We start from the raw sequence: 26,516 nt of genomic DNA, 5'->3' as shown, positions 1-26,516 counted from the left end.
TGAGCAACAGTCAACAATGGTTAACAAAGTTTGCTTTAATTTTTGTTTTAGGGTGGACGTGAAGTACCTTACCTTAATTGTAGATGTCACTGAAAATGACCCGATGTTGCTAAAAGTTCTATATAAGATTTTTTCATGTTCTGGACTCTTCTAAGACATCACTGCCTTTGTAAAAAGTGTGTTGTTAGTATAAGTCAATAGTAACAAATTAAGTATTTTTTAAACTTTTTCTTGGGTGGTAATGCAAGTTATGAAAGAAGTGTTGCTATTATTGCTAGGGTTAATAGACCTAGAAGAACAAACATTAGAAAAAACCTTTTGGAAAAAAAGTTGACGTTTTTGCAAAAGTAAACATTCCAGTCACAGAGTTGTTGTTAGACAGTAAAATCTAATTATCATCTTCGGTTATTTTCTTTACAGTACCTACCTCCTGCCCCCAGCTGCCCCACTTACCTGAGAGAGCTAAGTACTGTGTGCCAACTTAAATTCCTTATTTGTTGTTCTTCCCATTTCTTCCATATTCTTTCATCTGTTCACTATGTTTTTCTTCCAATCTTCTGACCAATCCCCTCCTACCTTGGTATCGTTCCGCATTCAGTACTTTTTCCCTAAACACTTACGTCAGTCGTTTCCTCAACTTTTATATTATTTTTTTCTAAATCCTTTATTACTTCATGGGTTCAACTTGTTCTTTCAATGAAGATAAATATCAGTTGCCAGTTGAACAAAAATTTTAGTGAATATACTTTAATGTTTCAGTAGATTAATTTGTCATCTTAAGAAGTTACAGGGTTAAATGTAGATAAGTCAACATTAAACAAAAATTGGGCAAGATAAAAGTGCCCTACAAAGAAGATTCTTTCCTACCTTTACAAATCACTGTATGGTAACAGCAGGGAGATGTCAGCACCACATACCTGTACCCAGAGCACCGATGTGTTTACTCGTAAAAGATTATCATCATGTGGGAGCCACATTGCGATAGCACTAACATCTGGTGGTGATTCAGTGAATTTTTTATATTAGCATTGTAATGTTTTTCTAATGAATTATCTTTTTAGTATTTCTAATCTATCTAAATTGTAAATTATGGTTTAATGCCAGAGATTCACTTGCAGAAAGACATTTTGGTTTCATATGCCATTTTTTTATTTTTAGACAAGCATTGTGTATTTTACGGGTATTCAGTTATAATGTTTGTTAATTTTTTTCTTGCAGAAATTTTTATGCTAGTCCTGCAGACTATTTCTTTGTAAAGACTAATTTGCATTCTAACAGGTGTTACATTTTCAAAAAATGTAGCAAAGTCATCTGCAAATACAGGAAAGTTTACACCAAAATTTTCGTTTCTGCTTCCCAACCTAGAAATATTATATTCATTCAGTTTTTCACTCCAAGTTCTTATAGTTTATTCTAGAACAGGATTGGGGTGAGACAACCCTTTCCAATACACCTGTGTTTGTTTCAAAGCTACCACCACCACCACCACCACCACCACCGCCGCCGCTGGTGTCAAAACCTTCATTTGTAAGCCTACTGGTATTTCTTCTTTCCTGGCACTCCTCCAATAATGTGTTGTCAGAGCCATCCATAGTGCTGGATACATAGCTCTTCTTGAATCCTTTCATAAAAGATTCACTAGATATTATGCCCCAGACAGTAAGGATCCACTGGCCCAGCAAGGATATTGAGGGTTTCTTTAACGTCCCTCTTGGAATGAAGGCATGTTCTCTGAAGCCACTCATTGTAACACTGTTGTAGGTGAACGTTAAAGTTCTGTTCCCAATTACATCCATTTCTTAAAATTGGGAGGTCATGCTTCCAGGACATACTGCTCTTTATCAGATCCTTAACTTTCTGGGTTGAGTCCCCCCCCTGAAAGAGTGCAGTACCAACATTTTCCTTCTGTTTACAAGAGCCTGATATTCTGTTGCAAACAGCCATTCTGCAGGCAGTTTGTTATTTGGTATTGTTTTCCTTGTGAAGAACCACATATGAGGTGTGCTTCCTTCCATCTGTTAGCGTACCAGTCATTGGTGTTATTCTGGACTATATTGCAACAACCACAATATGTTGTCCTCTCAGCTGCTTACAGCTGCATTGTCAGAACTCGTACCACTTTGGATTAACACTGTAGCCATTGTTAAAAATCACTAGTGCTGTAGAGCAGGAGAAATGGCCCTCTTGTTGAAGCTCGTGCTTAGTTTGTTGTGTACTGTTTCAAGTGCTCTGTGGAAATGGTTCTTTAGAATAAATTTGTCTCCTGTAGACTTGTATACTATTTTAAGAGGATAATGCATTTTTCAAATTATGAATTTGGGAAAAAATCTGGTCTTATAGTAGGGTAAATAGGGTATTTGTAGTACAAACGTATACACTACAGGTAGATCATAGGTATATAGTTTGTTGTCATATTTGAAAACAAAATCATTGCAGAGCAATTTTCCTAACAATTCCATTTTATTCGTGGATGTAAAGTAACATGCTAGCCTATCCTTCAACATACTTAAAATAAATGCAGTTTCATGTTTGATATTTATTTCAAAAAAATTACATAGTTGTACAACAAGAATAATTGAAAAAAGTCACAAACATTCAAAACAAATTAGGCAGTGAGGTAGTCACTTAGGTGGGATGAGTGGTTCTCATCATAAAATGCCTAAGTGGACTTTCATTTGGAGCATAAGACTTTGTGGGGCACTGAGAGAACCAGTGTCAAATGTGGTGGCCGATTGCACCCAAAGCTTGACATTGGATGTGTCATTTGAGATGCCATTCCTTCCTATGACAGTATATTGCCAATATTGTGCAATAGCATACCTGCCAACTTTCACAGTTTTGTCCACAAAATTTACCGGAATTGCAGCATTTTACGGTGTTATGGGTGGAAGATGTCATTTTACACCTTCACCGACTAAAATTTGAAACGTTAACATTCGATAATCGTGCCACTCCTGTACAATTGATTGTTTCCGTGGGTCGAAGGCAAATCTACAATAGTTGATAACTCATTCTTTGATATGATTGGTTCTTCTGACCTTGTGATGTTTGTGTCGTCACTGGAATTGAATTTAAAGCCGAGATATCACTTCTTCCAGTGAATCTTGTGTGTCGACATTCTCTGATGCGCAAATTCTTTGTTCTGCTTGTTGTGGTTTAACCCATATTTATTGACCTTGTGTGGACTAATTACTTTCATTCCATGTGTGTGTATGTGTGGGGGAGGGGGCGGGGTTTGCCATGTGCATATTCTTCGTTCACGAGATTGGCATCGTCATTTGGATGCTTTAAGACTGTGTGCTTTGATGTGTTTCTATGAAGTGTTTGAGTGCCTTGAGTGTGTGTTATAATTATGTGCGACATTCAGTGATCCAGGTTCCTTTCAATTATTCAGTACTTATTGAGACATTTGTTCCCGAACATTTTCTTATGAGGAAAAGTAGAGAGCACTGTGCTATCCGTACCATCATTAAACTGGGACTTGACAGAGCAAAATGTAGCTAATCTGATGTTATCACAGCTGAATTCTCATAACATACCAGTTGAAAACTGCGTGGCTTTCTGCTCCAACAGTGATCCTGTTATGATAGGACACAAAAATGGGGTTTCGGTAATTATGAAGGAAGATCAACCCGGTATTGCCATCGTAGGTTGCATTTGCCACCCTGTTAGTCTAGCTGCTGAAAAAGATGTTGGTAGATTACCACTTGAAGTGGATGAGGACGACTAGTGGACCAGTGGGATCCACTTCTTTCTTTCCCTCTCCCCCACACCCCCATCCCACCCCTCTCTCCAAAGGAGGAAGTAATGTTATTGCCCCTAAAAAGATAGCATATTATTTCAAATGTGACAAGCCCATCCTAAAAAGTAAGAGTTACGCTACATCACATAAGGAAAAATTGTTTATGTTCCTGTCATCAACTTCAGCAAGGCCTATTGCACTTTCCTTCTTGTGACTATTCCTGTATTTGAATGTTGCCCTTCAACCTTCTTCCCCACAAGTTCACTTTTCATTAGAACTTCTAATGGATTTGCTAAAGCAGTTTGCTAAGCCCAAAATTGTCAAAAGCTCCACATTGCTTGAGGTTGAGTAAAACTTGATTCAAAATCAAAGAAGTTCTGATGAGTTAGTTATTGACATTCAGACATAGTCAGTGCTCCCCAGGATACAGATACATCCCATTTTTCATCATCAATGGGAAACTACTTTTGCACTGTCCGTGACTACATCATCAAGTTTACACTTAAGGATTAATGTGTTAAAGCATGCTCAAGTTGCTAGGTTAGACAAAATTGAAGATGCACCATCATATTATGCAAAGAAGAGAATGAAACTACAGATGAGGTGGTGAATGAGCTTCAGAGGCAGTTCATAGCTATTCAGATAGGTGACACTTTAGATGCACATCAAAATGCTGTGAGTGAGTCCTGTTGGGCACAAATATCAAGAATATGTGGAGCTGATAGACGTCTTAAGTATAACAGAATTTCTAGAGCAATGCTCTCTATTCACACTGTACCCCATAGCAATGCAGAATGTGAATATGTTTTCAGCCTTGTGAAGAAAAATGGAACAGAGTTCTGATCATCAGTGTCCAGTCAACCTCCGGAGTCTTTAAAGACCAGAAGTTCTGGTCTCTGTTAAGACAAAACACTTTCTAAAGACCCTCTGTAGGAAACTAGAGGTGCTAAAACCTCGACTTTCAAGTCGAACTAACATGTGATTTGTAGTGTTTATAATATTAGTTTTTGCCTATGTTACACTAAAAAAGTTTTGTTGTGCAAAGCCTTTTTCAGTTATCGCATATCTGCTTAATTTATCAAGGAAGTAATGTGTATGCTCCAAACCAATAGTCACCACACCTGCTGCTGTTTAACATGAATTTCTTCTTGGTTGTTATGTTCATCTACAAATCATTGTCCTATGATGTAATTAGACATGATTTCATTGTAGTATCCTGTTTAAAGCATGAATTATTGTATTTTGTAGCCCAGAAGAATTATTATTTTCATTAAGCAAGGGTATGTCGAAAATTGTTAGATTATTTTGTCATGCATGATAGCCTTTCTCAAAAGTTTGCAGGTATACAATAGTCATTTTCTGTCTGAGCCCTAAAGCTAATTACAGCTCGGCAGAAGCATATGATGAATTTTTGATTGAAAGCTTAGCATATTGGCTGTATGAATTATTGCTGTTTTTTCACTTTAACTAGTGTTATGATGAAATAACAGTAATATTGTGAAAACGAAAGCTTGCTAATCACCATATGGAGGATACGCTGAAGTGATAGACAGGCACAACAAAAAGAATGCTTTACATTTTACTGCCAAGCTGTGGCCAAGAGACAGTTACTGAAAGTACTGCCTAACACAACATGCTCCACTTCAGTTACTGCTTCACAGCCTGTGCAATATGGGTCCCCTCTTCCTTATTCCCATTCCAGCACTAGAAAGCCCTCTATTACAATCCAACACACTCACTAGACTTTTCCCCTCTCATTTTCCATTCCCCCACCCCATGAGAAGAAGAAGAAGAAGAAGAAACCTGACTGCATTTGGACGCCTTACCCTGTCTTCATCATATCCCTGCATGCTTCCACAAGCTGTACTACACCTAGCCCCACCGCTACCTGGCTATTCATCCCAGCCTCCCGCATATCCCCATCACCCACAGATTCTCTCTCCCATTAAGCACAGTTAGTGTATGCAGTCTGGTCTCAGCCCTGTGTTTTCAATTGTTTGATGTTATGATAAAAGTTACATATCATTTCAATACAGGGATTCCGAAGCTAGAAGATGCAAACCATGCGGGGACACAACACTCTCTGGACTGTACTCTTATTCTTACTGAGGGAGACTCAGCCAAGTCATTGGCTGTGTCTGGTCTTGGTGTAATTGGAAGAGATAAATATGGTGTTTTCCCATTGAGAGGCAAGCTGTTGAACGTTCGTGAAGCTTCACACAAACAGGTGAGCTTATGGATGTCCCATGTATCTAACATTTGGAATAAAACTGATATTTACTATTGAAATCAGTGGACTTGCTTAGTGGATGAAAAGTACTAGACATATTTGTTAGTTTTCTGTTCACTATAATGTTGTTTTTGGTCTTCTTTAGGATAGGCCCCATGTAAAATTCTATTTAATAATGGTAGAGAAATGTATCAATTGTCTTTACACATCACTGTAATGGATGATGTTAATAGTTGGCACTTCGTTTAACTTAGTTATTGGCACTTGTTAGAATAGTGTTTGCATAACTGTGCAAATAATTGCTACTTTACTCTGTTTGGTCAAACAGTTTTCTGCCTATAACTCCAACACTGAAATGTGTGTCTTAAATATTCTTTTATGTCCCTGCTATTTACACATTTAGTCGTGAAGCTCCAATTTCTGATAGCGTGATTTTCACATTATCTGTTAATATTTGCCTCGAACACACAATTTTTGAGTATGTATGCAGTATTTATTGTAATAATGAAATGTTTTAAGTGATATGTAATTTGTATTTTGACAGATAATGGATAATGCAGAAATAAACAACATAATTCGTATTGTTGGCCTTCAGTACAAGAAGAAGTATGAATCTGTAAATGATTTAAAGACACTGAGATATGGAAAGCTGATGATAATGACAGATCAGGACCAGGTAAATCGACTCTTATCTCTAAAAGGGCTTTGATTTTTCTGCTGATGTGCATAATTCTTTCTTAAGTGGGTCAATAGAAATGGGGTGGTAACCTGTTTGCATTTGGAGGATACAGTACTTTCATTTCTTTGAAATTGAATAAACCAAAAAATCGATTAACCGGTGCTATCTGTTCGGTTCCTGCTGAATTACATCAAAAAATTTCTCACTTAACTTAATTTTACGAACTAAAATTTGGTCCCCAAGTGACATATTCCATATATTATTTGCATCTGAACCAAATAAGTGTAAGCATACGTAGTTCTGTGCACTACATTATTTTCTGTTACAGTTTTCACATAATTTTTGTCTGATGCACTTTAATCTCGTAACAATGGCTCGATCTCTTGCTTGCTGCTCGCAAGATTCAAGGACAAGGGGAAAGAGGAGCTGGTCAGCAAACCACACATAATGCACAACAATCCAGAGGTCTTTCTCTCCTTGTCTGTCTGTGAATCGTGAATGTGGGTCGGATCTCCCCCCCCCCCCCCCCCCCCCCCATTTGCAATATGCCATGCAAACAGAAATCAGCTGATAATACTCGGAAGCTATAAAAAAAGCAGAAAATGCTACATGTGGTCAGCACTGTAGAGAAGACTAAAACACAGGTTGCAGATCCTTAAGTCTGCTCTCATCGATAATAAGTTCAACACAGAAAATAGAGGCAGTCCTGGTAAGCTGTTGATTTTGCTGCAGTAGAAAGCGCATGAGGCTGATCATACTTTAACAGGGTGTCTACGACCCAGGAGATACGGGGAAAACCCGGGAATTTTTTCATCCAGGAGAAAACCGGGAAAAACCCGGGAATTTTTTTGAATTGTTTTTGTTCTCAGTTAAATTTATGTAATTTTGACTGGTAAGAACCAATACTCTAACAAAAGATATTACTGTACCTGCTACTGCAGAATAATACTGCAGCCATAAAATGTGAACAAGAGAAAAAACTAAAATAAAACTTAAATTGCAAAGGAAATGCACCAATACAGCAACAAAACACAGTGCTCATACAAGCGTCTGCAAACAGCAAAACGTGTCAGACTTTAGGAAGACCATGCAATGCTTTGTAACAACAAATTGCCTCCGATGAGCATGACGCCACAACTGTAATTTGTTTTAGCAGTTAAGAGTGGGATCATACGCATGCGCAGTTTAGTAGTATCTTCTTCCGCTTCTGGCTACAGAAACGTAGCCGTTGGCTGTGTAAGCAGTCACAGTATAAAAGCAGCTAGGTGCTACTGGGAGAAATTTTACTGGCGCGCTCAAGCTGCCAGATTGCGCAGCAGCCCTGGATCTAGGAGTGCTGGGGGGGGGGGGGTCAGATTCATATAAAACTTGTTTCACAAAGTGCCTAGCATCCAGCGCAAGTTGGTCAATCGATTATTCGTATGACTTTAACATGTCCCTGTCGGTTTTTGAATATTATAAATTGATTTCTGAATGAACCATAAGTTGATTTGTGAATGCGTGCTAGTGTACGTGATGTCTCTTATCAGTGCAATCCTCGTCACACCTAGAAATAAACTTTCAATCAGACAAAAGGGGCTATACGAGATGACCAGAGTATAGCCGAACGAGAGAAAGTCAACCACTGTCTGATTATGTGGTTGATAGGGTTTGCGAATGATGAGCGTTGTTACAATTACCATCTAAATCCATAGATTCAGTCTACCAGAGTGTGAATAAATGACTAACAGGAATAACAGGTAAGAAAGATTACGTATTATCTTCTCGGTGTATCCAAGAAAATGAAATTTTGACAGAAAATTTTTGGCCAGATCACTGCCAGTTGTACGGTCTCTGGCTAGCAGCCGCTTTAAGGTCTATTCTGGAAGTAGCGCGGAAAACTCGTTGTACGAACACGTAACAATGCCTAACCGGAGAATAATCGCGGGGTAACTAAACTGGTTATTCTGGCAGAGTTAGTGAAGTTAACCGGCGAATAACTTTTGACATTGGCAGGAATAGATACAGAATTAGTGATGACAACATTGTTTGTTACGAGGAAGGAGAAGAAACGGGGACATCACACAAATTATGGAAGAATAAGACTATTCCAAATTTCTATAAAAATTTCGCACTACTACTTTTCGATCTCCTGCTTGAGAAACCGGAGCGTATGAATGAAGTGTAAAACTATTTCCTAACACAAAGCTTTTTGCTTGTAGTAGGTCTAATAGGCATTTGGTATTGGTACTTTGTGAATTATAATCTGCCGTGTTATAAAAATGACCATTTCTGCCAAAACAGTCTCGTTTATTTGTTGTTACAATTGCTGCAGTATTATAAAGGCCTATTTTGTTTTACCTTGCAGACTGTGACAAAATATAGGTAATTAGGTCAAGAAGCCACACCAGTCTTGAGCCTATTTGTGATTACAGCTTTTTCAGTATTAGACAACGACATTTTGATTTTTCAAGTAGCAAAACGTTTCACGAACTTTAATGAGGTAAAAGATCCTTTCGCAGAAAGGAAAGCATGCCATGTAAAGCCGTAGCAAGATTAGAGAGAAAAAAATTCTAGGAGCTAAAGATTGAAGAAATGTGTACTGGCTTATGCCTAAGTTATGGTTAATTAGTTATTTAGGCCTAAAGAGTGAATCAATTGTGATTCTTTTTTTTTTTTTTTGAAGCAATGCTGCATTTGTAAATAAAGTTTTCATATGCAATCATTGTGCACATTTGGTCAAAACTAATGTTTCATGATCTCGAGTAACATTGTGTTACTTCCAATGCATTAAGTGCTTCTGACAGACTGGGAGGGTCGACAGATTGACCACCTGATTTGTCAGATTTCTCAGAACTGTTTGTCAGTTAATATTGGCACTACTACTACTACAATTATTTCCTCACCATTTTGTACACAACACACTGAAGTGTCAGCATCACAGTCAACAAAATTGTCCAAATAATTAGATTTGAAATACGAACTCAGTCATTGTCTTCTGGTGTATTGAAGTCAACATCAAAATGTCCAACATTTTCAGGGTCAGCTTGAGTTTCATCTTTTACAAAAGAATCCCATAATGTTTGAATACTCCATTAGTAGTGTAGCGCTTGACACAGTCACGTCGATTAAATATTTGGGCATAACCTTGCAGAGCGATATGAAGTGGGACAAGCATTTAATGGCAGTTGTGGGGAAGGCGGATAGTCGTCTTTGGTTCATTGGTAAAATTTTGGGAAGATGTGGTTCATCAGTAAAGGAGAGCGCTTATAAAACACTAATACAACCTGTTCTTGAGTACTGCTAGAGTGTTTGGGATCCCTATCAAGTCAGATTGAGGGAGGACATAAAAGCAATCCGGAGGCGGGCTGCTAGATTTGTTACTGGTAGGTTTGATCATCACGCAAGTGTTACATTAATGCTTCAGGAACTCGGGTGGGAGTCGCTGGAGGAAAGGTGGTGTTCTTTTCGTGAATCGCTACTAAGGAAATTTAGAGAACCAGCATTTGAGGCTGAGTGCAGTACAGTTTTACTGCCGCCAACTTACATTTCGGGGAAAGATCACAAAGATAAGAGAGATTAGGGCTCGTACAGAGGCATATAAGCAGTCGTTTTTCCCTTGTTCTGTTTAGGAGTGGAACAGGGAGAAAAGATGCTAGTTGTGGTACGAGGTACCCTCCACCACGCACCATATGGTGGATTGCGGAGTATGGATGTAGATGTGGGTTGTAGATTGAGAGCTACATAAGAATAGGCAACCACTCTTCTACTTTTGGGTAACATCCGGTTTATTACACCGTTGCATGGAATCCACAATTAATGACAGTGTTAGTATAACAGCTATGTCTTTCGTTATTGTTTATGCTCTTGCTCATAATTTGTGCTGCTGCATTTGCATGAGCGTTAAATGCTAGAAATTATGGCAAATTTTGGTGTGGGTGTTTATACATTCAGCATGTAATGTGTTGGAGATGGGATTGTTTTATGGATGAAAATAAGAATGATACTAAAAAATTTTATTTCCCTGCTGACTGTTACATACAAATAGATACTTGGTAAACTATCAGTCATATTTCAGGATGGCTCTCACATCAAAGGTTTGCTGATCAATTTCATTCATCACAATTGGCCATCTCTTCTTCAACTCCCATTTTTGGAAGAGTTTATAACTCCCATTGTGAAGGCATCAAAAGGCAGTCAAGAATTCTCATTTTATTCGCTTCCAGAATTTGAGGAATGGAAAGCTTCAAGAGATAACTGGCATACATATAAGATAAAGTACTACAAAGGTAATTTTTGCCATATTTTTTATTGTTAGTAAAGCATTTCCAATCCAGATATCATATTAATAGTGTGCTTACACAACATAAATGAAATTCTGTTTGGTGTACATGTCTATTCTTGTTATGCTTTTTCTTTTTTAAATTTGACAAATATTCCAGGTTTGGGTACCTCTACATCCAAAGAGGCAAAGGAGTACTTCATGGACATGAAGCGACACAGAATAAAATTCAAATATGGAGGTCCCAGTGATGATCACTGCATTAATATGGTAAAACTTCAAATATGTAATTTTAATGTTCCTTTAAAGACTGAAAGATTATCTTACATGAAATGATTACAAACTGGAATACAGAGATAAATAGGACTGCAGTCATTAATAGCTTTGCATGTAATTTTATCTTTTGTAAAGATATGTCATTCCATTTCGTTGCTCGTACAGCAGTCTCTCCTTATAAAATTCTGAACTGTATCATTCTCTTTTTATTGATATTCACTGCAGCTGTTAAAACTGCACTGATGTTGGTGAGAGTAGTTTCACCATTCATTCTTTTACGAAGAAGTGATTGAAATCTCTTCAAATTTCTTGTATTTGGGAATGGGATCTGCCTGTTCAATTGACGAGCTGTCAGTTAGATTGGTATGTAGGGAATCAATACCCACATTTGACTGTATTTTGTTTGTTTAATTATGACCCTGGTTTCAGTCTTTTATACTATTTTCGAGTGATTGAATTTATGTCATTAACATATGACATGCTCCAACTACTATTCACTGACATTTCACAAGCAGGTGATTTTACATCTGTCATTCCGTGGGGAGCCAGTATTTTTCTTAACTTATGACCAGTTATGAGCTTGATGTCATATAATATATGTTAACAACATGAACTCAATCCCTTGAAAATGGTGTAAAAGGCCAAAATCTGGGTCTTCATTAAATAAACAATAATAAAGTCAAATGGCAGTGTGTTCATTTAAAAATTATTGTATGACTGTTGCTCAGCAACATCAAAAAATAAATGGTTAGTATTTCATTCATCGAGGACTTGTTCTTTGGTTGAGCAGTGGGATGTTAGGGTAAAATCAGCCTGTTGTGGTTGAGAGTAAGAAACAGTTGCCCTGGTTATGGCAGGTGATGTTAGTGATGGGATCAACTGAGACAACTGTCTAGTGAGGCAGTAGGGAATTAATGTGTGACAAATCAAAATGTTGTTGGCAGTAGACAAATAGCAGGACACAAGTGGAAAATTAGTAGAGATGTCAGTGCAGAAAAAGGAGGTTGGGAAAAGAAAGTACGAGAAGGAAGTGCAGCTCAAATAATTGCTGAAGTATCAAAGAGGAAACTGTCCCCAAAAGAAACTAAAGTAATCAGAGATTTATAAAAATTAAACTTTCAAAATGGTAGCAGACATGCATAATCACTGAAAGGATGAAATTTATGAGAGTGCGTACTTAGTTATTGCTGGTGTAAAGAAGTAGAATTTTTTATTTGATTTATTTATAGATACAGACAGAAAAAAAAGTTATGATTGTTCTTGATCTCAATTGTTGAGTATTGCCAGTTTGCGCATAGTTTCTGTCCCATCGTCTGTGTCAGTTTATCCATTAGGTTTCCATAGAGGAGTGGCATCTCAGGATCAACTTGGCATCGTGCAGAGACTGTAACAGCCAGTTGCAATAATGATGTTGAGCAGCAGTATCTGAGCTCCTGATTTGTTGCACTGCGATTATTTTTTATGGTTTCAATTTCAGTTTGTGCACAGCTCTGTGAGCAGATGTTCATGACACGCATCTGAAGTGCCAAATGGTGCAGAGATTTTCTTGGACTTTTTCCAAGACCTTCCATATCTTTTGAAATTTACTTTCAGGTAAAATACTAGGTTCTCTAGATCTTGTTTGTATAACAAGGATCAAGTCTGTTGAAATTTCTTCACTAATTTGCGTATTGTCAAATCATTGGGAACGATCGCACTGGGAAATTTTCATATGACTTCAAGCCGACATTCCATGCAAGATTCTGTTTTTCCACAGCTCCACACAAGAAATGCTTGTTGACCCTTTATGTATATCAACCAAATGGAAACACAAGAGGAAATTTGAACCAAAATACCCGAACACTCAGTCTCTCAGTATAGAAAATGCTCCACGGTTTTTGTGCGTGAGGACCGGGCCCAGCGACGTATGGGTAGGCGAAGTGCCAGACTTGGCCCAGTTGCAATAATGACATCTAGCAACAATATTTGAAGTGATCAGACTTCACAAAAATTCTCAAATGAAAACACCAGTACACTCTTGCTCAGTGTAGGGGGCACCTGCGAGGTGTTGGTGTCTGAGAACTACGCATAGTGACAATCGGGAGATGCAACGGCAACAGCTAGCAAGTGCGCTACATGACCTGCGAACCCCTCTGGGCGTCTTTCGTGAGATGCATTGTAGATGCTGATTTTGACAAGAATAGGTGCTAATTTTACAAAAAATTGAGATGCATTTTGGGTCACTACAGATAAGACGCAAGAGATTACCTAGCAACCATCGTAAGAACAACTTTAGCATTGTTCTGTTTTACGGGATCCTAAAATCAGCACATTTCTTTTTGTGTTTATGTTTATTTGTAGACTTAAATGTATAATTTCATCATATTATTATGTTTTTGTCGTTGCAGGCATTTAGTAAGAAATGTGTGGAACAACGAAAAGAGTGGCTCACAGCGTGGATGGAGGATTCAAAAAGGAGGAAGGAAATGGGTCTGCCTGAACAGTATCTGTATGAAAAAGATACACAGTCTGTTAATTATTCAGATTTTGTCAATAAAGAACTCGTACTCTTTAGCAATTGTGACAATGAAAGATCCATCCCATCTTTGGTTGACGGATTCAAACCTGGACAGAGGAAGGTGAGTTCTTTGCAGACATTTTTTTTTTAAATGTAGGAATAGTATATCTTATTTTGTGTGATACATGGGGTGGGGGAATAATTTAGTTTCAGGCTTGCATAGATCTTGGTGTATTGTATCATGAGTGTATATGCAGGAAATTTGCACTTACAGAATTTCGAATTGTGGAATTGCAGTGTGGACTTCGGGGGGGGGGGGGGGGGGGGAATAATGGTCTCCTTTGCAGACTTTGTTTTCAAATGCTCGGAGCCAATTTATTAGATTTTTTAAATTGATTTACTGTGTTATGCAAGACTTACGGGTCTTAGAACTTATTGCAGACGATGATTTTTGTTTTCTATATGCAAAAAAATGAAACAGTTTCATCTCAAAGCTGTAATTTAGTAGCGCCTACCTTTCTTGAAAGTTTGATAAAATTATTTCACATGTACTGAGAGGCAACCTCATGGATCAATGGGCAACAAGATTACTTTACAGAAAGCAACTACACTGGCATAACATCAGAAACTTGTCAATAAAATAACATGGACAGTTGATAGCAGGACTGAGTTGTGAATGTTAACATCTTAGATCTGATTACAAACAGGACTGAACTGTTCTTCTCGCTTAATATGCAGCTGGGGATCAGTGATAACAAGCCTGTTGAAGAATTACTGACTGTGGGTGTCTGTAGGAATGTAGAGGAAGGTAGGGAGATTAATTAGTGCAGCAAGGAAATGTTCCAGATTATCTGAACAGACTACACCAGAGATTCATCTCTGACTGAAAATGTTGTGCATAAACTTACAAAAGTTAAAGAATTTTATACAACCCATCTTAAACACATGTGGCAAACAAAGTTGTAATGGATAAGGAAGACCTGCCATGGTTTCTATAGCTGTTTTAGGAAAGTGCTCTTAAAGCAAAGAGAGCTTCACTATAGACACAAACGTAGCCAAATCCTTGTAGACCAACAAAGACTAAACAAAGCCAAAATTGTCTTAAGGAAAGTAATGCATGAAGTGTTCAATGAATTTATTAATAATATTTTATTTACTGTTTTGACAGAAAGTGCTAGTTAGTAAGTTTATGTTAAAGTGTAAAGAGGTCAAAGCCACCTGTCCAGATACCCAGTGACATAATTGCACCAAAACGGACAATGACAGTGAGAAGGCTGAAACAACAAACAAAAAATAAACAAGCTAGATGGGCACAGATATAAGGAGTGTGTCATGTTTGGTCATAGCACCAGAAGTTTCATTTTACACGGAATATGTAAACATTATTTACCCCTGCATCCTAATTCTAATTCAATAGTTTCTCACAACAAAGAAATTAACTCTCTTGCCATTTCATTGTGAGCATTGTATATAGGAAGGGGTGGCGGTGTTTGGTGCAGGGAGGGGGGGGGGGGCGCAATGACCTGGGGAGGACCTATCCCATGCAGTCTCTCTCTCTCTCTCTCTCTCTCTCTCTCTCTCTCTCTCTCTCTCTCTCTCTCTCTCTCTCTCTCTCTCTCTTTAAATGAGGAAACACAGAGAAACTTTCTTCAGATTATTGTTTTCGTAAGTTGTTCATATCACTCCAGTGCCCGGTTTGTGTTACATGTGGCAACATTACATTGCAATTATAATGTTAATTTGTAATAATGTAGCAAATCAATCTTGCAGGTGCTGTTCACATGCTTGAAACGAAATGACAAGAGAGAAGTTAAAGTTGCTCAATTGGCCGGTTCAGTGGCTGAACATTCTGCGTATCACCATGGTGAACAGTCACTCATGTCAACAATTGTAAACTTGGCACAGAATTTCGTGGGCAGCAATAACATCAATGTTCTGCAACCAATTGGACAGTTTGGCACTCGGCTTAATGGTGGAAAGGATTCAGCTAGTCCAAGATACATCTTCACAATGTTGAGGTGAGTTGGAAATACAGTGTGTCTCCCCTGAAAATGCTTGCACCTTCCCAACTAAATATCACTGCTGCATTATCAGCATATTTTCTCATTATTAATAAAAATTTGTATATTTACAGTAACGAATAGGAGCTTGTTGGAAGAGTGGTGCCTGTGTGTGTGTGTGTGTGTGGGGGGGGGGGGGGGGGGGGGCAGCAGCTTTCAGAACTTTATTAAAATCTTGCATTCAGCAATGATTGGTGTGTGCAATCTCTCCCTCCCTCCCTCCCTCCCTCCCTCCACGTCAGTCCGTCCCTCTGCGTCCGTCCGTCCCACTCTCCCTCCCTCTCTCCCTTCCTCCCTTCGCCCCGCCCTCTCCGTCCGCCCCTGCACAGCATTTCATGTGAACATAACCACTAACTAGTTGTCCATCAGTTCCAATAACTTCAGAGCAGTGTTGACCACCCACTGGCACAAAATGCTGCTCTGCACAGCATGTTGAAATGTAGTGACTGCTTCCCATTATGTGCCATGTGGATCCTTCCCTCCAGCACCAGCTTTTCTGATCTACATACATGGGAATTATCTGTGCACATCATTGTTCTATCTTGTGATCCTTCTGGCATCAATGTCTGCTCTGCTAACCAATGGTCCCACACCATCTGTATAAGTGCGTCCTATCTCTGTCCTACACCACCTCCCAATTCAAAGTCATCTTCATTGTGTGCTGCACTTCATTTGCTCCAGGTCCCCTGATGTTGCTTGCTTTGCTTATGCACCCGTCACGCCTCTCCCCCCACATGCCTGTCCTACACACCTGCTTCCTCCCTTGGAAGCACTAGCTATCTGCCCATAACCCTTCCTCCCTCTATTTCCTAGTCCTACCCCACACAACCTCCATCATAGTTCATCTGCCAAAATGCAATCTCATTGTGGTGATTACCTGGCACAACGTAAATGCATGGTGTGTGTGTGTGTGTGTGTGTGTGTGTGTGTGTGTGTGTAGGGGTGGGGGTGTTTTGGAGAAAGATGCAGCTACTCTGTACAAATTATTTCATTTTTAAGTTCCTATGTAATGTTTTACTTCTAAAACTTGATTGACCTAGCTTCTTTCATGTTATGTTTCAGTCCATTGACACGATATATTTTCCATAAGCATGATGACGCACTCCTAAAGCACAATACAGATGATAACCAAAGAATTGAACCAGTTTGGTACATACCAATCATACCAATGGTACTTGTTAATGGTGCAGATGGGATTGGAACTGGTTGGATGACAAAGATACCAAATTACAATCCCAGAGAAATAATTGAGAATTTGAGGAGAATGATTGAGGGTGAAGATCCAAAACCTATGGTAAATATTACAAAGAAATATATTTTACATTTAAAATAAGTCTGTGGCTATTGTTCCTAAATGATGACTTTCTTACTACCATTACTACTACTACTACTACGTATTATAAACATATTGAGAGTACTGTAAGTTTCATCTTCATCGTAAGTATAGATGTTGAAAATAAGTAATGTGTAAATCCAAGTATTTGTGATATATTAGTCACGCAGTAGGTATCCAAAATCTACTACCCTGTGAAAAATGTACTAGGGATAAATTGTATTGCTCAAATTTACCTTAAATTTTCCCAACTTCGTGGGGCCCACTTCTGCAATAATTTTGTGTAGACCAAATTGGCTGTTACCAGAAGCCCCTTGACATACTTTTTCAGGTGGATCAAGTTAATACTGTGTTTGGAGCATTTGAGCCGTATTTGGGTAGAACTGTATGGAAGTCCAAATCTGGTCATCCAGTTACAAATTTTTCGTGAGTTCTGTAAATCACTTTAGGTGAATACCTTAACAGTTCCCCAAAGGAGGCTACAGCCAGTGTTCACCCATCTTTTCCCCAAACTTAAATTTTCTGTGTCCAATGACATTGGTATTCACAGGACATTCAGTGTGTGACAGTTTGCCAGTTTGTTGTCCTCGGTGTTGACGTACTCCATTGATATACTGACTGAAAAATGGGTTGTGGAAGTAAAACTCTGACTACTTTGAATGATGTAGCTGACATGTACACATTTGCATTTCACAGTTGTGTACTTTAACTTTTCACAACCCCCACATACACACATTTAATATGGGCAGTGCACTATTGTTTAACTTTCGTTAAGCCTCATTAATAGTTTGCAGGCAAACCTCCACATACTGCTACAATAGTTCACTATTGAACATTTACGAGAAGTAAAAACCTAACCACAAAGGTCATAGTTCTTGAAGAATAGAACGGTATGTATGGAGCGGACACTGTCATTGTGTTAACATACGGATTATGTAACACTTACTTCACAGTTAAGTTGATGCATTGTTGTTCTAACAAAATACAGGTTTCTTGTCGGAAACTCGGCTGTGGGCTGACTGACTCATGACCAAAAATCGGGCCCTTCGATATCTTCACAATAATAGGCCCTGAAACTACACATTGTTCGATGTTTAATTTACGGAAATTACAGTTAAACCACCCCCCCCCCCCCTTTGGGTCCGGGGGTAAGAATAAAGAATAGGCCCGAAGTATTTCTTTGAGAGGTGACTAAAAGGAGTCTCTCACATTTTGGCCTTTGTGATGGTCACCTGTAGGGTTTGATTTCCATTCTTCAAAATTTTTCTGAAGAGCAAGCCAATTGGGGAAGGGCACCTTACACGGTGCATCGTGCTTTGAGATCTGTAGCCAGATTTCTTGCAGTCAGTCTCATACTCCATTACTTGGGCAAGGACACCTTCCTGGGTGCATTTTCCACCATGATGCACTATGCAGTGTCGCTTTCTGCGCCGACAATGACCATGGACTTCTTAGTACCTCATACCCAGCATGGTAGCCAGACCTTTGTGGTGGGGCCGCCATGTACTGTGTTGGTTGCCCGCAAAGGTCAAGGTGATGGTCTACCGCTGTGATGGAAAGCCATATATCCCTTCGCCTATGCAGTGCTTTAAGTGCTGGAAGTTCGGTCATATGTCTTCCCGCTGTACTTCCAGTGTCACATGTTGAGATTGCAGACGTCCATCACATCCCAATACTCCATGTGCCCCACCTCCTATGTGTGTCAACTGCGTAGAGTACCTACTTTGTGAGCTCTGCCCCCCCCACCCTCCACCAACCGTTGGGGACGCCAGTCCCCACTTTTCAGCCGCAGAAACATAAGTCGTCTTCGTCATCTCTCACTAGGAAGGGGTCCCTTGCGTCACTCCCTTCCCGGGTTTCTGCTAGTAGGAAAGATGACTCTCGCCAGTGGCTGAAGTGCCCAAAGGTGGCTGTTTGTAGGGCTTCATGATCATCCTCAGTCCCGGAGACTGAATCAATCGAGCCCTCCCAGCCAGAAAAACCCAAGGAGCAGCGAGAGAAATCCAAAAAGAAGACCCCAAGACCAAGGGACTTGAGGTGGCACCCACTCCACTGTTACCTACAAGCTTTGCTTCGGAGGATAAGGTGGAGATTCTGGCATCCGCTGAGGACATAAATCTCACCAGACCCTCAGACACCTTGGATACAGACTGCTCAGGAAATAAACCAATGGCAGCAGGTGATCCTGAGGTGTAAACTGCTTCATTGAGTGTTTCATGCCTTCCCAGCCTCACGATCATGTCATCCTGCATTGGAATTGCAGTGTCCCCTCCCTCCCGCACCACTAGACTGAGCTACATCAAATGTTAAGCTTTACACCTGCTTCCTGCATTGCCCTCCAGGAAACCTGGTTTCTGACAATGTGGGACCCTGCCCACCGCGGCTATACAGGATATTACAGGAACCGTAGCGACTATAATTGAGTGTCAGGTGGAGTTTGCATCTGTCATGAACTCGGTTTGCAGTGATCCTGTGCCCCTTCAAATCTCTCTTGAAGCTGTGGCTGTCAGGATAGGATGATGCAGGAAATAACTGTCTACAACATACATCTTCCTCCAGATGGTGCAGCAACCCTGAACGTATTGGCTGCACTTATTGATCAACTCCCTGAACCTTTCCTACTTTGCGAGATTTTGAACCTTTCCTACTTTTGGGATATTTTAATGCTCACAACCCCATGTGGGGTGGCTCCGTGCTTATTGGCTGAGGCAAAGATGTTGAAATTTACTGTCACAACTCAACCTCTGCCTCTCAAATACTGGGGCTGCCACACATTTCAGTGTGGCACATATTGGGCCATTGTTTTCTCGGTCTGCAGTCCTGGCCTTCGCCCATCTATCCAGTGGAGAGCACACGACGACCCATATGGTAGTGACCACTTCCCCGTCTTCTTGTCACTGCCCTTGCATCAGGCCCACAGAGACCTGCCCAGATGGGCTTTAAACAAGGCGGACTGGGAAACTTCCACCTCTGCTGCCACCGTTGAATTTCCCCCACATGATAACATCAATGTGATGGTTGAGCAGGTGACGATAACTACCATATCTGCAGCAGAAAACACGATCCCTCTTCAGGGTTCACATGGCGAAAGGCAGTCCCTTGGTGGTCGCCGGAACTCACTGAAGCAATTAAGGAGCGTCAGCGAGCTCAACAGCGGCATAAGCAGCACCCTTCCCTGGAGCACCTCAAAGCCTTTAAACAACTCAGTGACCGGGTTTGCCAACTGATCAAACAACGGAAGCAGGTGTGTTGGTCGAGATAATTCTCAACCATTGGGTGCCATACGTCATCTTCCCAATTCTGGGCGTAGATAAAATTTGTTTTTCCGGTGTTAGCATAAATGGCGTGTTAACTGCCGACGAAAACGCGATTGCCGAGCAGTTCGCTGAGCACTATGCTCGAGCCTCTACATCGAAGAATTACCCCCCCCCCCCCCCCCCCCCAAGCCTTTTGCACTCTCAAATGGCAGCTGGAAGGGAAAGTCCTCTCATTCACTACACTCCACAGTGAATCTTATAATGCCTCATTTACAGAGTGGGAGCTCCTCACTGCCCTGGCACATTGCTCTGATAGAGCTTCTGGGCTAGATCAGATCCACATCAGATGATTAAACATATCTCATCTGACTACAAGCGACATCTCATCATCTTCAACTGTATCTGGTGCGATGGCGGGAGAGCACCATCATTCCTGTGCTCAAACCTGGTAATAACTCGCTTGATGTGGGTAGCTGTCGGCCCATCAGCCTCACCAACTTTCTTTGTAAGCTGCTGGTATGTATGGTGTCAGCAGTTGGGGTGGGTCCTGGAGTCACGTGGCCTACTGGCTCCATGTCAGTGTGGCTTCCACCAGGGTTGCTCTACCACTGATAATCCTGTGTCCCTCGAGTCTGCCATCTGCACAGCCTTTTCCAGACTCCAACACATGGTTGCTGTCTTTTTGGTTACGAAAAGCATATGACACGACCTGGTGACGACATATCCTTGGCACATTGTACAAGTGAGGTCTCTGAGGCCTGCTCCTGATTTTTATCCAAAATTTCCTGTTGCTTTCTACTTTACATGTCCAAGTTGGTGGCTCCCTTAGTTCCCCCCAATATCTAGGAGAATGGAGTCCCACAGGGCCCCGTATTGAGTGTGTCCCTTTTTAGTGGCCATTAACAGTCTAGTGGCAGCTGTAGGGCCGTCTGTCTCGCCTTCTGTGTGTGCAAATGACTTCTGCATTTCTTACTGCTCCTTCAGTACAGAAGTAGCCGAGTGGCGCCTACAGGGAGCCATCCACAAGGCGGAGTCGTGGGCTCTAGCCCACGGCTTCCAGTTTTCAGCCACAAAGTCGTGTGTCGTACCATTCATCCGGAAACGGAAATTTATATTACTGACGATCTACTCACTGTAGTGGAGGCATATCGATTCCTAGGACTGGTTTCGATGCCTGATTGACTTGGTTTCCTCACCTTTGTCAGATTTAACGGAAATGTTGGCAGCACCTCAATGCCCTTTGCTGCCTGAGCAACACCAACTGGGGTGCAGATCGCTCTATGCTGCTGCTGCTGCTGCTGCTGCTGCTGCTGTTCTACAGAGCCCTTGTTCAATCCCGCCTTGACTATGAGAGTATGGTTTATGGTTTGGTGGGCGCCCTTGGCACTGCGTTTACTCATACCCAGTGCACCACTGTGGCAGGGTGTGTATGACCCAAGACAACTGGGAGATCTGGGAAACACCTGGTAATTTTTCTTCATCCGGGAGAAAACTGAAAAACCCCCGGAATCTTTTAGAATTTCAGGAATTTTTCATTGTTTTAGTTTTCAGTTAAATTTTTGTGTATATATATATTTTTTAAGAACCAATACTGTAACAAAAAATATTAGTGTATCCCGCTATTGCAGAATAATACTACAGCAACAAAACATGAACGAGAAGAAAAAAGAATATAAAACTTATGTTGCAGAGGAAATGTGCCATACGCAACAACAAAACACAGTGCTCATAAATGTGTCCGCCAACAACCAAGTGTGTCAAAGGCTTTAGAAAGACTATGCAATGCTTCATAACAATGAATTGCCTCCAATGAGTGTGACGTCACAACTGTTTACATTAGATTTGTTTGAGCAGTTGCAGGTGGACTCTTGCGTATTTGTAGTACCTTCTCCCACTTCTGGCTACAGATGTGTGGCTGGGTGCCACTATCTAGTATAGCCCTGGGTCGGAAATATCGTAGATCAGGGACTGATGAACAGAGCAGTCTGAGTTGTAGTGGGGAGGTGGGTAGTCTCCATGTGACATGTGTTTGTTTAGTGATTTTGCTGTCCCTTCTTCATTTATTACTCTCACATTAAATGAAAACAAAACGGATTTGTGTGGCCGGCAGCTGTCAGACGAATTAAAGTATGTTCGCATAAGTACGGAAGGCTAAAATATGTTATTAGTTTCAGATTTTATTTCCACCTTTCTGACAGTTGAGCATTTATCACCTTGCCGAACAATGAAGTTATTTTTGTCAGTTTGCTAAAGAGATTTGACTTTTGTCAATCTTTTCCAATGAAGCAGTCAATTTACTTGAAATAAAATGTTTAATTTCATGCTATTGGCTAGTTTCAACTGTTCACTGCATTTCAAGTCATGTTTTCCATCTTCTAGCACATATGGCATTATGCTATAATAAAGAACCAAACATGAGGTAATACAGTACTGATACTTGAAGAACATTTACGTCTGAATCTGGGCGTATCAGTGTGCGCTTTAAGCAGAGTTATGCATTTTAGTATGGTTCTTGAGGTTCGGATGTTCTTGAGGTTCGGATGTTCTTGAGGTTCGGATGTTCTTGAGGTTCGGATGTTCTTGAGGTTCGGATGTTCTTGAGGTTCGGATGTTCTTGAGGTTCGGATGTTCTTGAGGTTCGGATGTTCTTGAGGTAGCCTCTGATGTCATTGTTCATTTTATGACATAATCTAAGATCTTACAATGTTTTACACGTACGAACATACGGGCTACCTGCATCATCGTACCTGCGCAAGCGTGGTGACGCCTGTTATCTGGTGCTCTCTGGCAACTGCTTAAACAAACCTATTTCTGACAGGTTGCGGGAAAAATATTGCGAATGGTGGTTTGAAAAGCGTTACTTTCAAAGTAAATATAATTTTATGCAAGATGAACTACATGTGAGAATGCGTGATGAATTTCTTAAATCACAAAGTGTTTAACTCTGATTTGAAAATCATCTCTTTGAGGAAGACCATTTAGAAGAATTTCGAGCCCAGAAGACCTAACATTTGCATTGTTAATAAGAATTTTACTGGCACATTTGTGTGATGTGTCGCAACACGCGCAAAAAGATCAACATTATATGTGGAAGCTTAGCTTTACTTGCAGTTTATTAATCTTGGAGACCAATATGTTATGTGGAAACTTTGCTTTTCTTGTAGAAACAGTATGTATATTAATTTAAACCATTAACTTCTCTTATTTGTGTGTTCGCGCTACTTGAGTGATCTTGCAGTTGGTTGACTTCATCACGTGTCCTATGCTGTCATCAGCTGGCGAGATCACGTGACATGAGCTATGACTGGCATACAAAAGCACATCACAGTCTCGATTTCAATGTTCAGAAAGTTGCATGCAGTGTTTGGAGAAATTCGAATGTATTCCTCCGTAACAAGAAAATATGTAGTGTACATGTTGCTGCACATCAAAGATCTTTGCAAAACATGTTTTTTCCCGAGTTTCATTTTCTAAAGTGCCGGTAGATTCTACATCGGTGTATAAAATCATAAACATTCAAAGGATTGATAAGTTTTACAGTGCCGAGGAAAAGTATACAGTCACTTAACACGGGAAAAGTCTATTTTTAACTGGATTTTTTTTTTTTCCCCTCCATGTCCACGTACACACCCTGTGTTGCGTTTGCCTAGCGACAGGCTCCTTTAGAACGAGTCCAGTGACAAGTGTCCTAGTGAAGACCGGAGTCCCTCCATTGAATATTAGTCATGCACAACTGCTCGCCAGTTACAGTGTACACATTCGTAGTTCTCCTGCACATCCAAATTACCGTCTATTCTTCCCACCCGCGGCAGCCCTTCCTCCGCATCGGTGGCCCAGGTCAGCGCTGATAATTGCGGTTAGTGTGCGATTCCTTCTGTCTGAAATAGTCCTTCCCTTTACCACCTATACTTTTGGTTCATTCACATACATCTGCATGGTGTACACCTAGGCCATTGGCTTCGCCTGGACCTTTCACATGGCCTTAAGGACTCAGTTAACCCTGCGACTCTCCGCTGTCACTTCCCTCGATTCTCGACATGTACTGGGCTCATGAAGTGATTTACACTGATGGCCGATGGTGACGGCTTTGCGTATGTTAATTGAGGACATATAGAACGGCACTCTTAGCCTGATGGTTGCAGTGTTTTCACTGCAGAGCTGGTGGCCATATTTCGTGCTCTTGAGAACATCCACTCGTGCCCAGGTGAGTCATTTCTCCTGTGTACTGGCTCCTTGAGTAGCCTACAAGCTATCAACCAGTGCTACCCTCGTCATCCTTCTGTAGTGACCATTATTCCATCTGCGCCCTGGAATGGTCCAGTCTTTCTGTAGTGTTTGTTTGGACCCCAGATCACGGCGGAATCCCAAGCAATGCACTTGCCGACATGTTAGCCAAACAGGCTATGTAGAAACTGCTTCTGGAGATGGGCATCTCTGAACCTGACCTGAATTCTGACTTACGCCATAGGGTTTTTCGGCTTTGGGAGGCGGAATGGCATAACAGTATGCACACCAAACTGCGTGTCATTAAGGAGACTATGAATGTGTGGAAGTTTTCCATGCGGGCCTTTCGCAGGGAATCAGTTGTCATCTGCCGGTTCCTCATTCGCCACACTTGGGCATCCCATGATTACCTCCTGTGCCGTGAAGACCCGCCTCAGTGTCAGTGTGGTGCCCCGTTAACAGTGTCCCGTAGTCTGGTGCACTGTCCCACTTTGACTGCCCAGCAATGGAATCTTGGGTTACCGGGCTCATTGCTACTAATTTTATCTGAGTACGCCTCATTGGCTGATTCAGTTTTACGTTTTTTTCATGAGGGTGGTTTTTATCATTTGATCTAAGTTTTAACACATGTCCTTAGTCCCTCTGTGTCCTACACCCTAGTGCTTTTAGGGTGGATGTTTTAATGTGTTGTATAGTGGCTGGCTTCTCCTTTCTATTCTCATGGCCAGCTAGCCATGGTCATCTGCTTTGTTGTTCTACTCTCTTCATGCCGTTTCTTTGGTTTTCTTGTCCCCCTTTTGTCCATTTACACGTTTGTTGCCCTTTGTTGTTCTTGTGATTTTTCCTTTCGTTCCGTTTTGTGTTGTCAGTCTTGTTTGTTTTATTCTCACACTTGTGGTATTGTTTTATTCGGAACAATGGACTGATGACCTCGTAGTTTGGTCCCTTTCCTCCTCTTTTAACCCAGTCAACTAACAATTGCGAGTTAACTCATTAAATTAACTGAATACATCGAAAAATTCCTTTTAAATAGATCCTTTGAGAATACAGTTAGTTGTTTCTCTAAATGTTTATAATTATTACAGAATTTATATTTGTTTATGTGTCTACAATAGAATTTAAGTTATGAAACAATTACTGATTTCGCCCTATAACAATAGATACTAACTAGATATCATCAAAATTAATTAGAAAATAAATTACACACATAAGACGAAGCGCAAAATTAGATCCGGCGTTATATTCTTTAAAACAGAGCCAGCCTTTCTCTTTTATGAAAATACAGATTACACTTAATGCTAATTAGTTAAAAGTGAAAAAACGAATTCTAGGAGGCAGATAGCAAAACGAGGGGAAGTAAAAATATCCCAGCTTTGTCACATCATTGGATTGACCAGATAGATGTTGCAAACAGCTAACTGGGCAATTCAATGACCACAAATGATCCCAGAAATTGGGTTTAACAATCTACACACACACACACACACACACACACACACACACACACACACACACACACAAATTGTTACATACCAAATCTTGTCAAAACTACAGTACATACGTTTTTCAAATTTTTACTTATATTAACTGGCCATATGAAAATCCTCATACAACATATTTACGTACAGTGTATTGTAAAAGTGCACAAAATATCCACAAGTTAAACTTCTAACAGAAATTATGCATCTTCATCGTAAGTGATGTCCTTTTTGGGTAAACAAAGATTACATTTTAAAACGCATGCCACTTTGTACAAGTCCTGTGTTGGCTAAACAAAATAAATCCTCGTGGGTTGCAAAAAACTAAATTACACTGTGCATTAGATAGAAAATTTCACTTGCACAATGTTTATATTTTTCACAAGCCCTTTCACACTTTTAATGAGCTTTTACACACTTTTTCACAGCTTTTACACACTTTTTTCACAAAGTTGTCCACATCAACAGGTCCAAGTGGC

General features: G+C 40.4%; 1 protein-coding gene across 3 annotated transcripts in view; it reads left to right on the top strand.

Moving 5' to 3' along the window:
* The window catches only part of LOC126354758 (DNA topoisomerase 2-alpha-like), a 157,422-nt gene that overhangs the window by 32,507 nt on the left and 98,399 nt on the right, over window positions 1–26,516 (top strand). For all 3 annotated transcript variants that reach the window (XM_050004640.1, XM_050004642.1, XM_050004641.1), the window contains 7 exons: window positions 5,779–5,969; window positions 6,517–6,648; window positions 10,709–10,919; window positions 11,073–11,182; window positions 13,576–13,806; window positions 15,456–15,703; window positions 16,808–17,039. In XM_050004640.1, the coding sequence (XP_049860597.1) occupies window positions 5,779–5,969; window positions 6,517–6,648; window positions 10,709–10,919; window positions 11,073–11,182; window positions 13,576–13,806; window positions 15,456–15,703; window positions 16,808–17,039 (1,355 nt within the window). The remainder of the gene's footprint in view (window positions 1–5,778; window positions 5,970–6,516; window positions 6,649–10,708; window positions 10,920–11,072; window positions 11,183–13,575; window positions 13,807–15,455; window positions 15,704–16,807; window positions 17,040–26,516) is intronic.

The sequence above is a fragment of the Schistocerca gregaria genome, chromosome 3 (genome assembly GCF_023897955.1).
Source record: "Schistocerca gregaria isolate iqSchGreg1 chromosome 3, iqSchGreg1.2, whole genome shotgun sequence".
NCBI classification, from domain to species: Eukaryota; Metazoa; Arthropoda; class Insecta; order Orthoptera; family Acrididae; genus Schistocerca; species Schistocerca gregaria.
The sequence above is the reverse complement of the archived record's forward strand: the minus strand, read 5'-3'. Positions and strand labels throughout refer to the sequence as shown.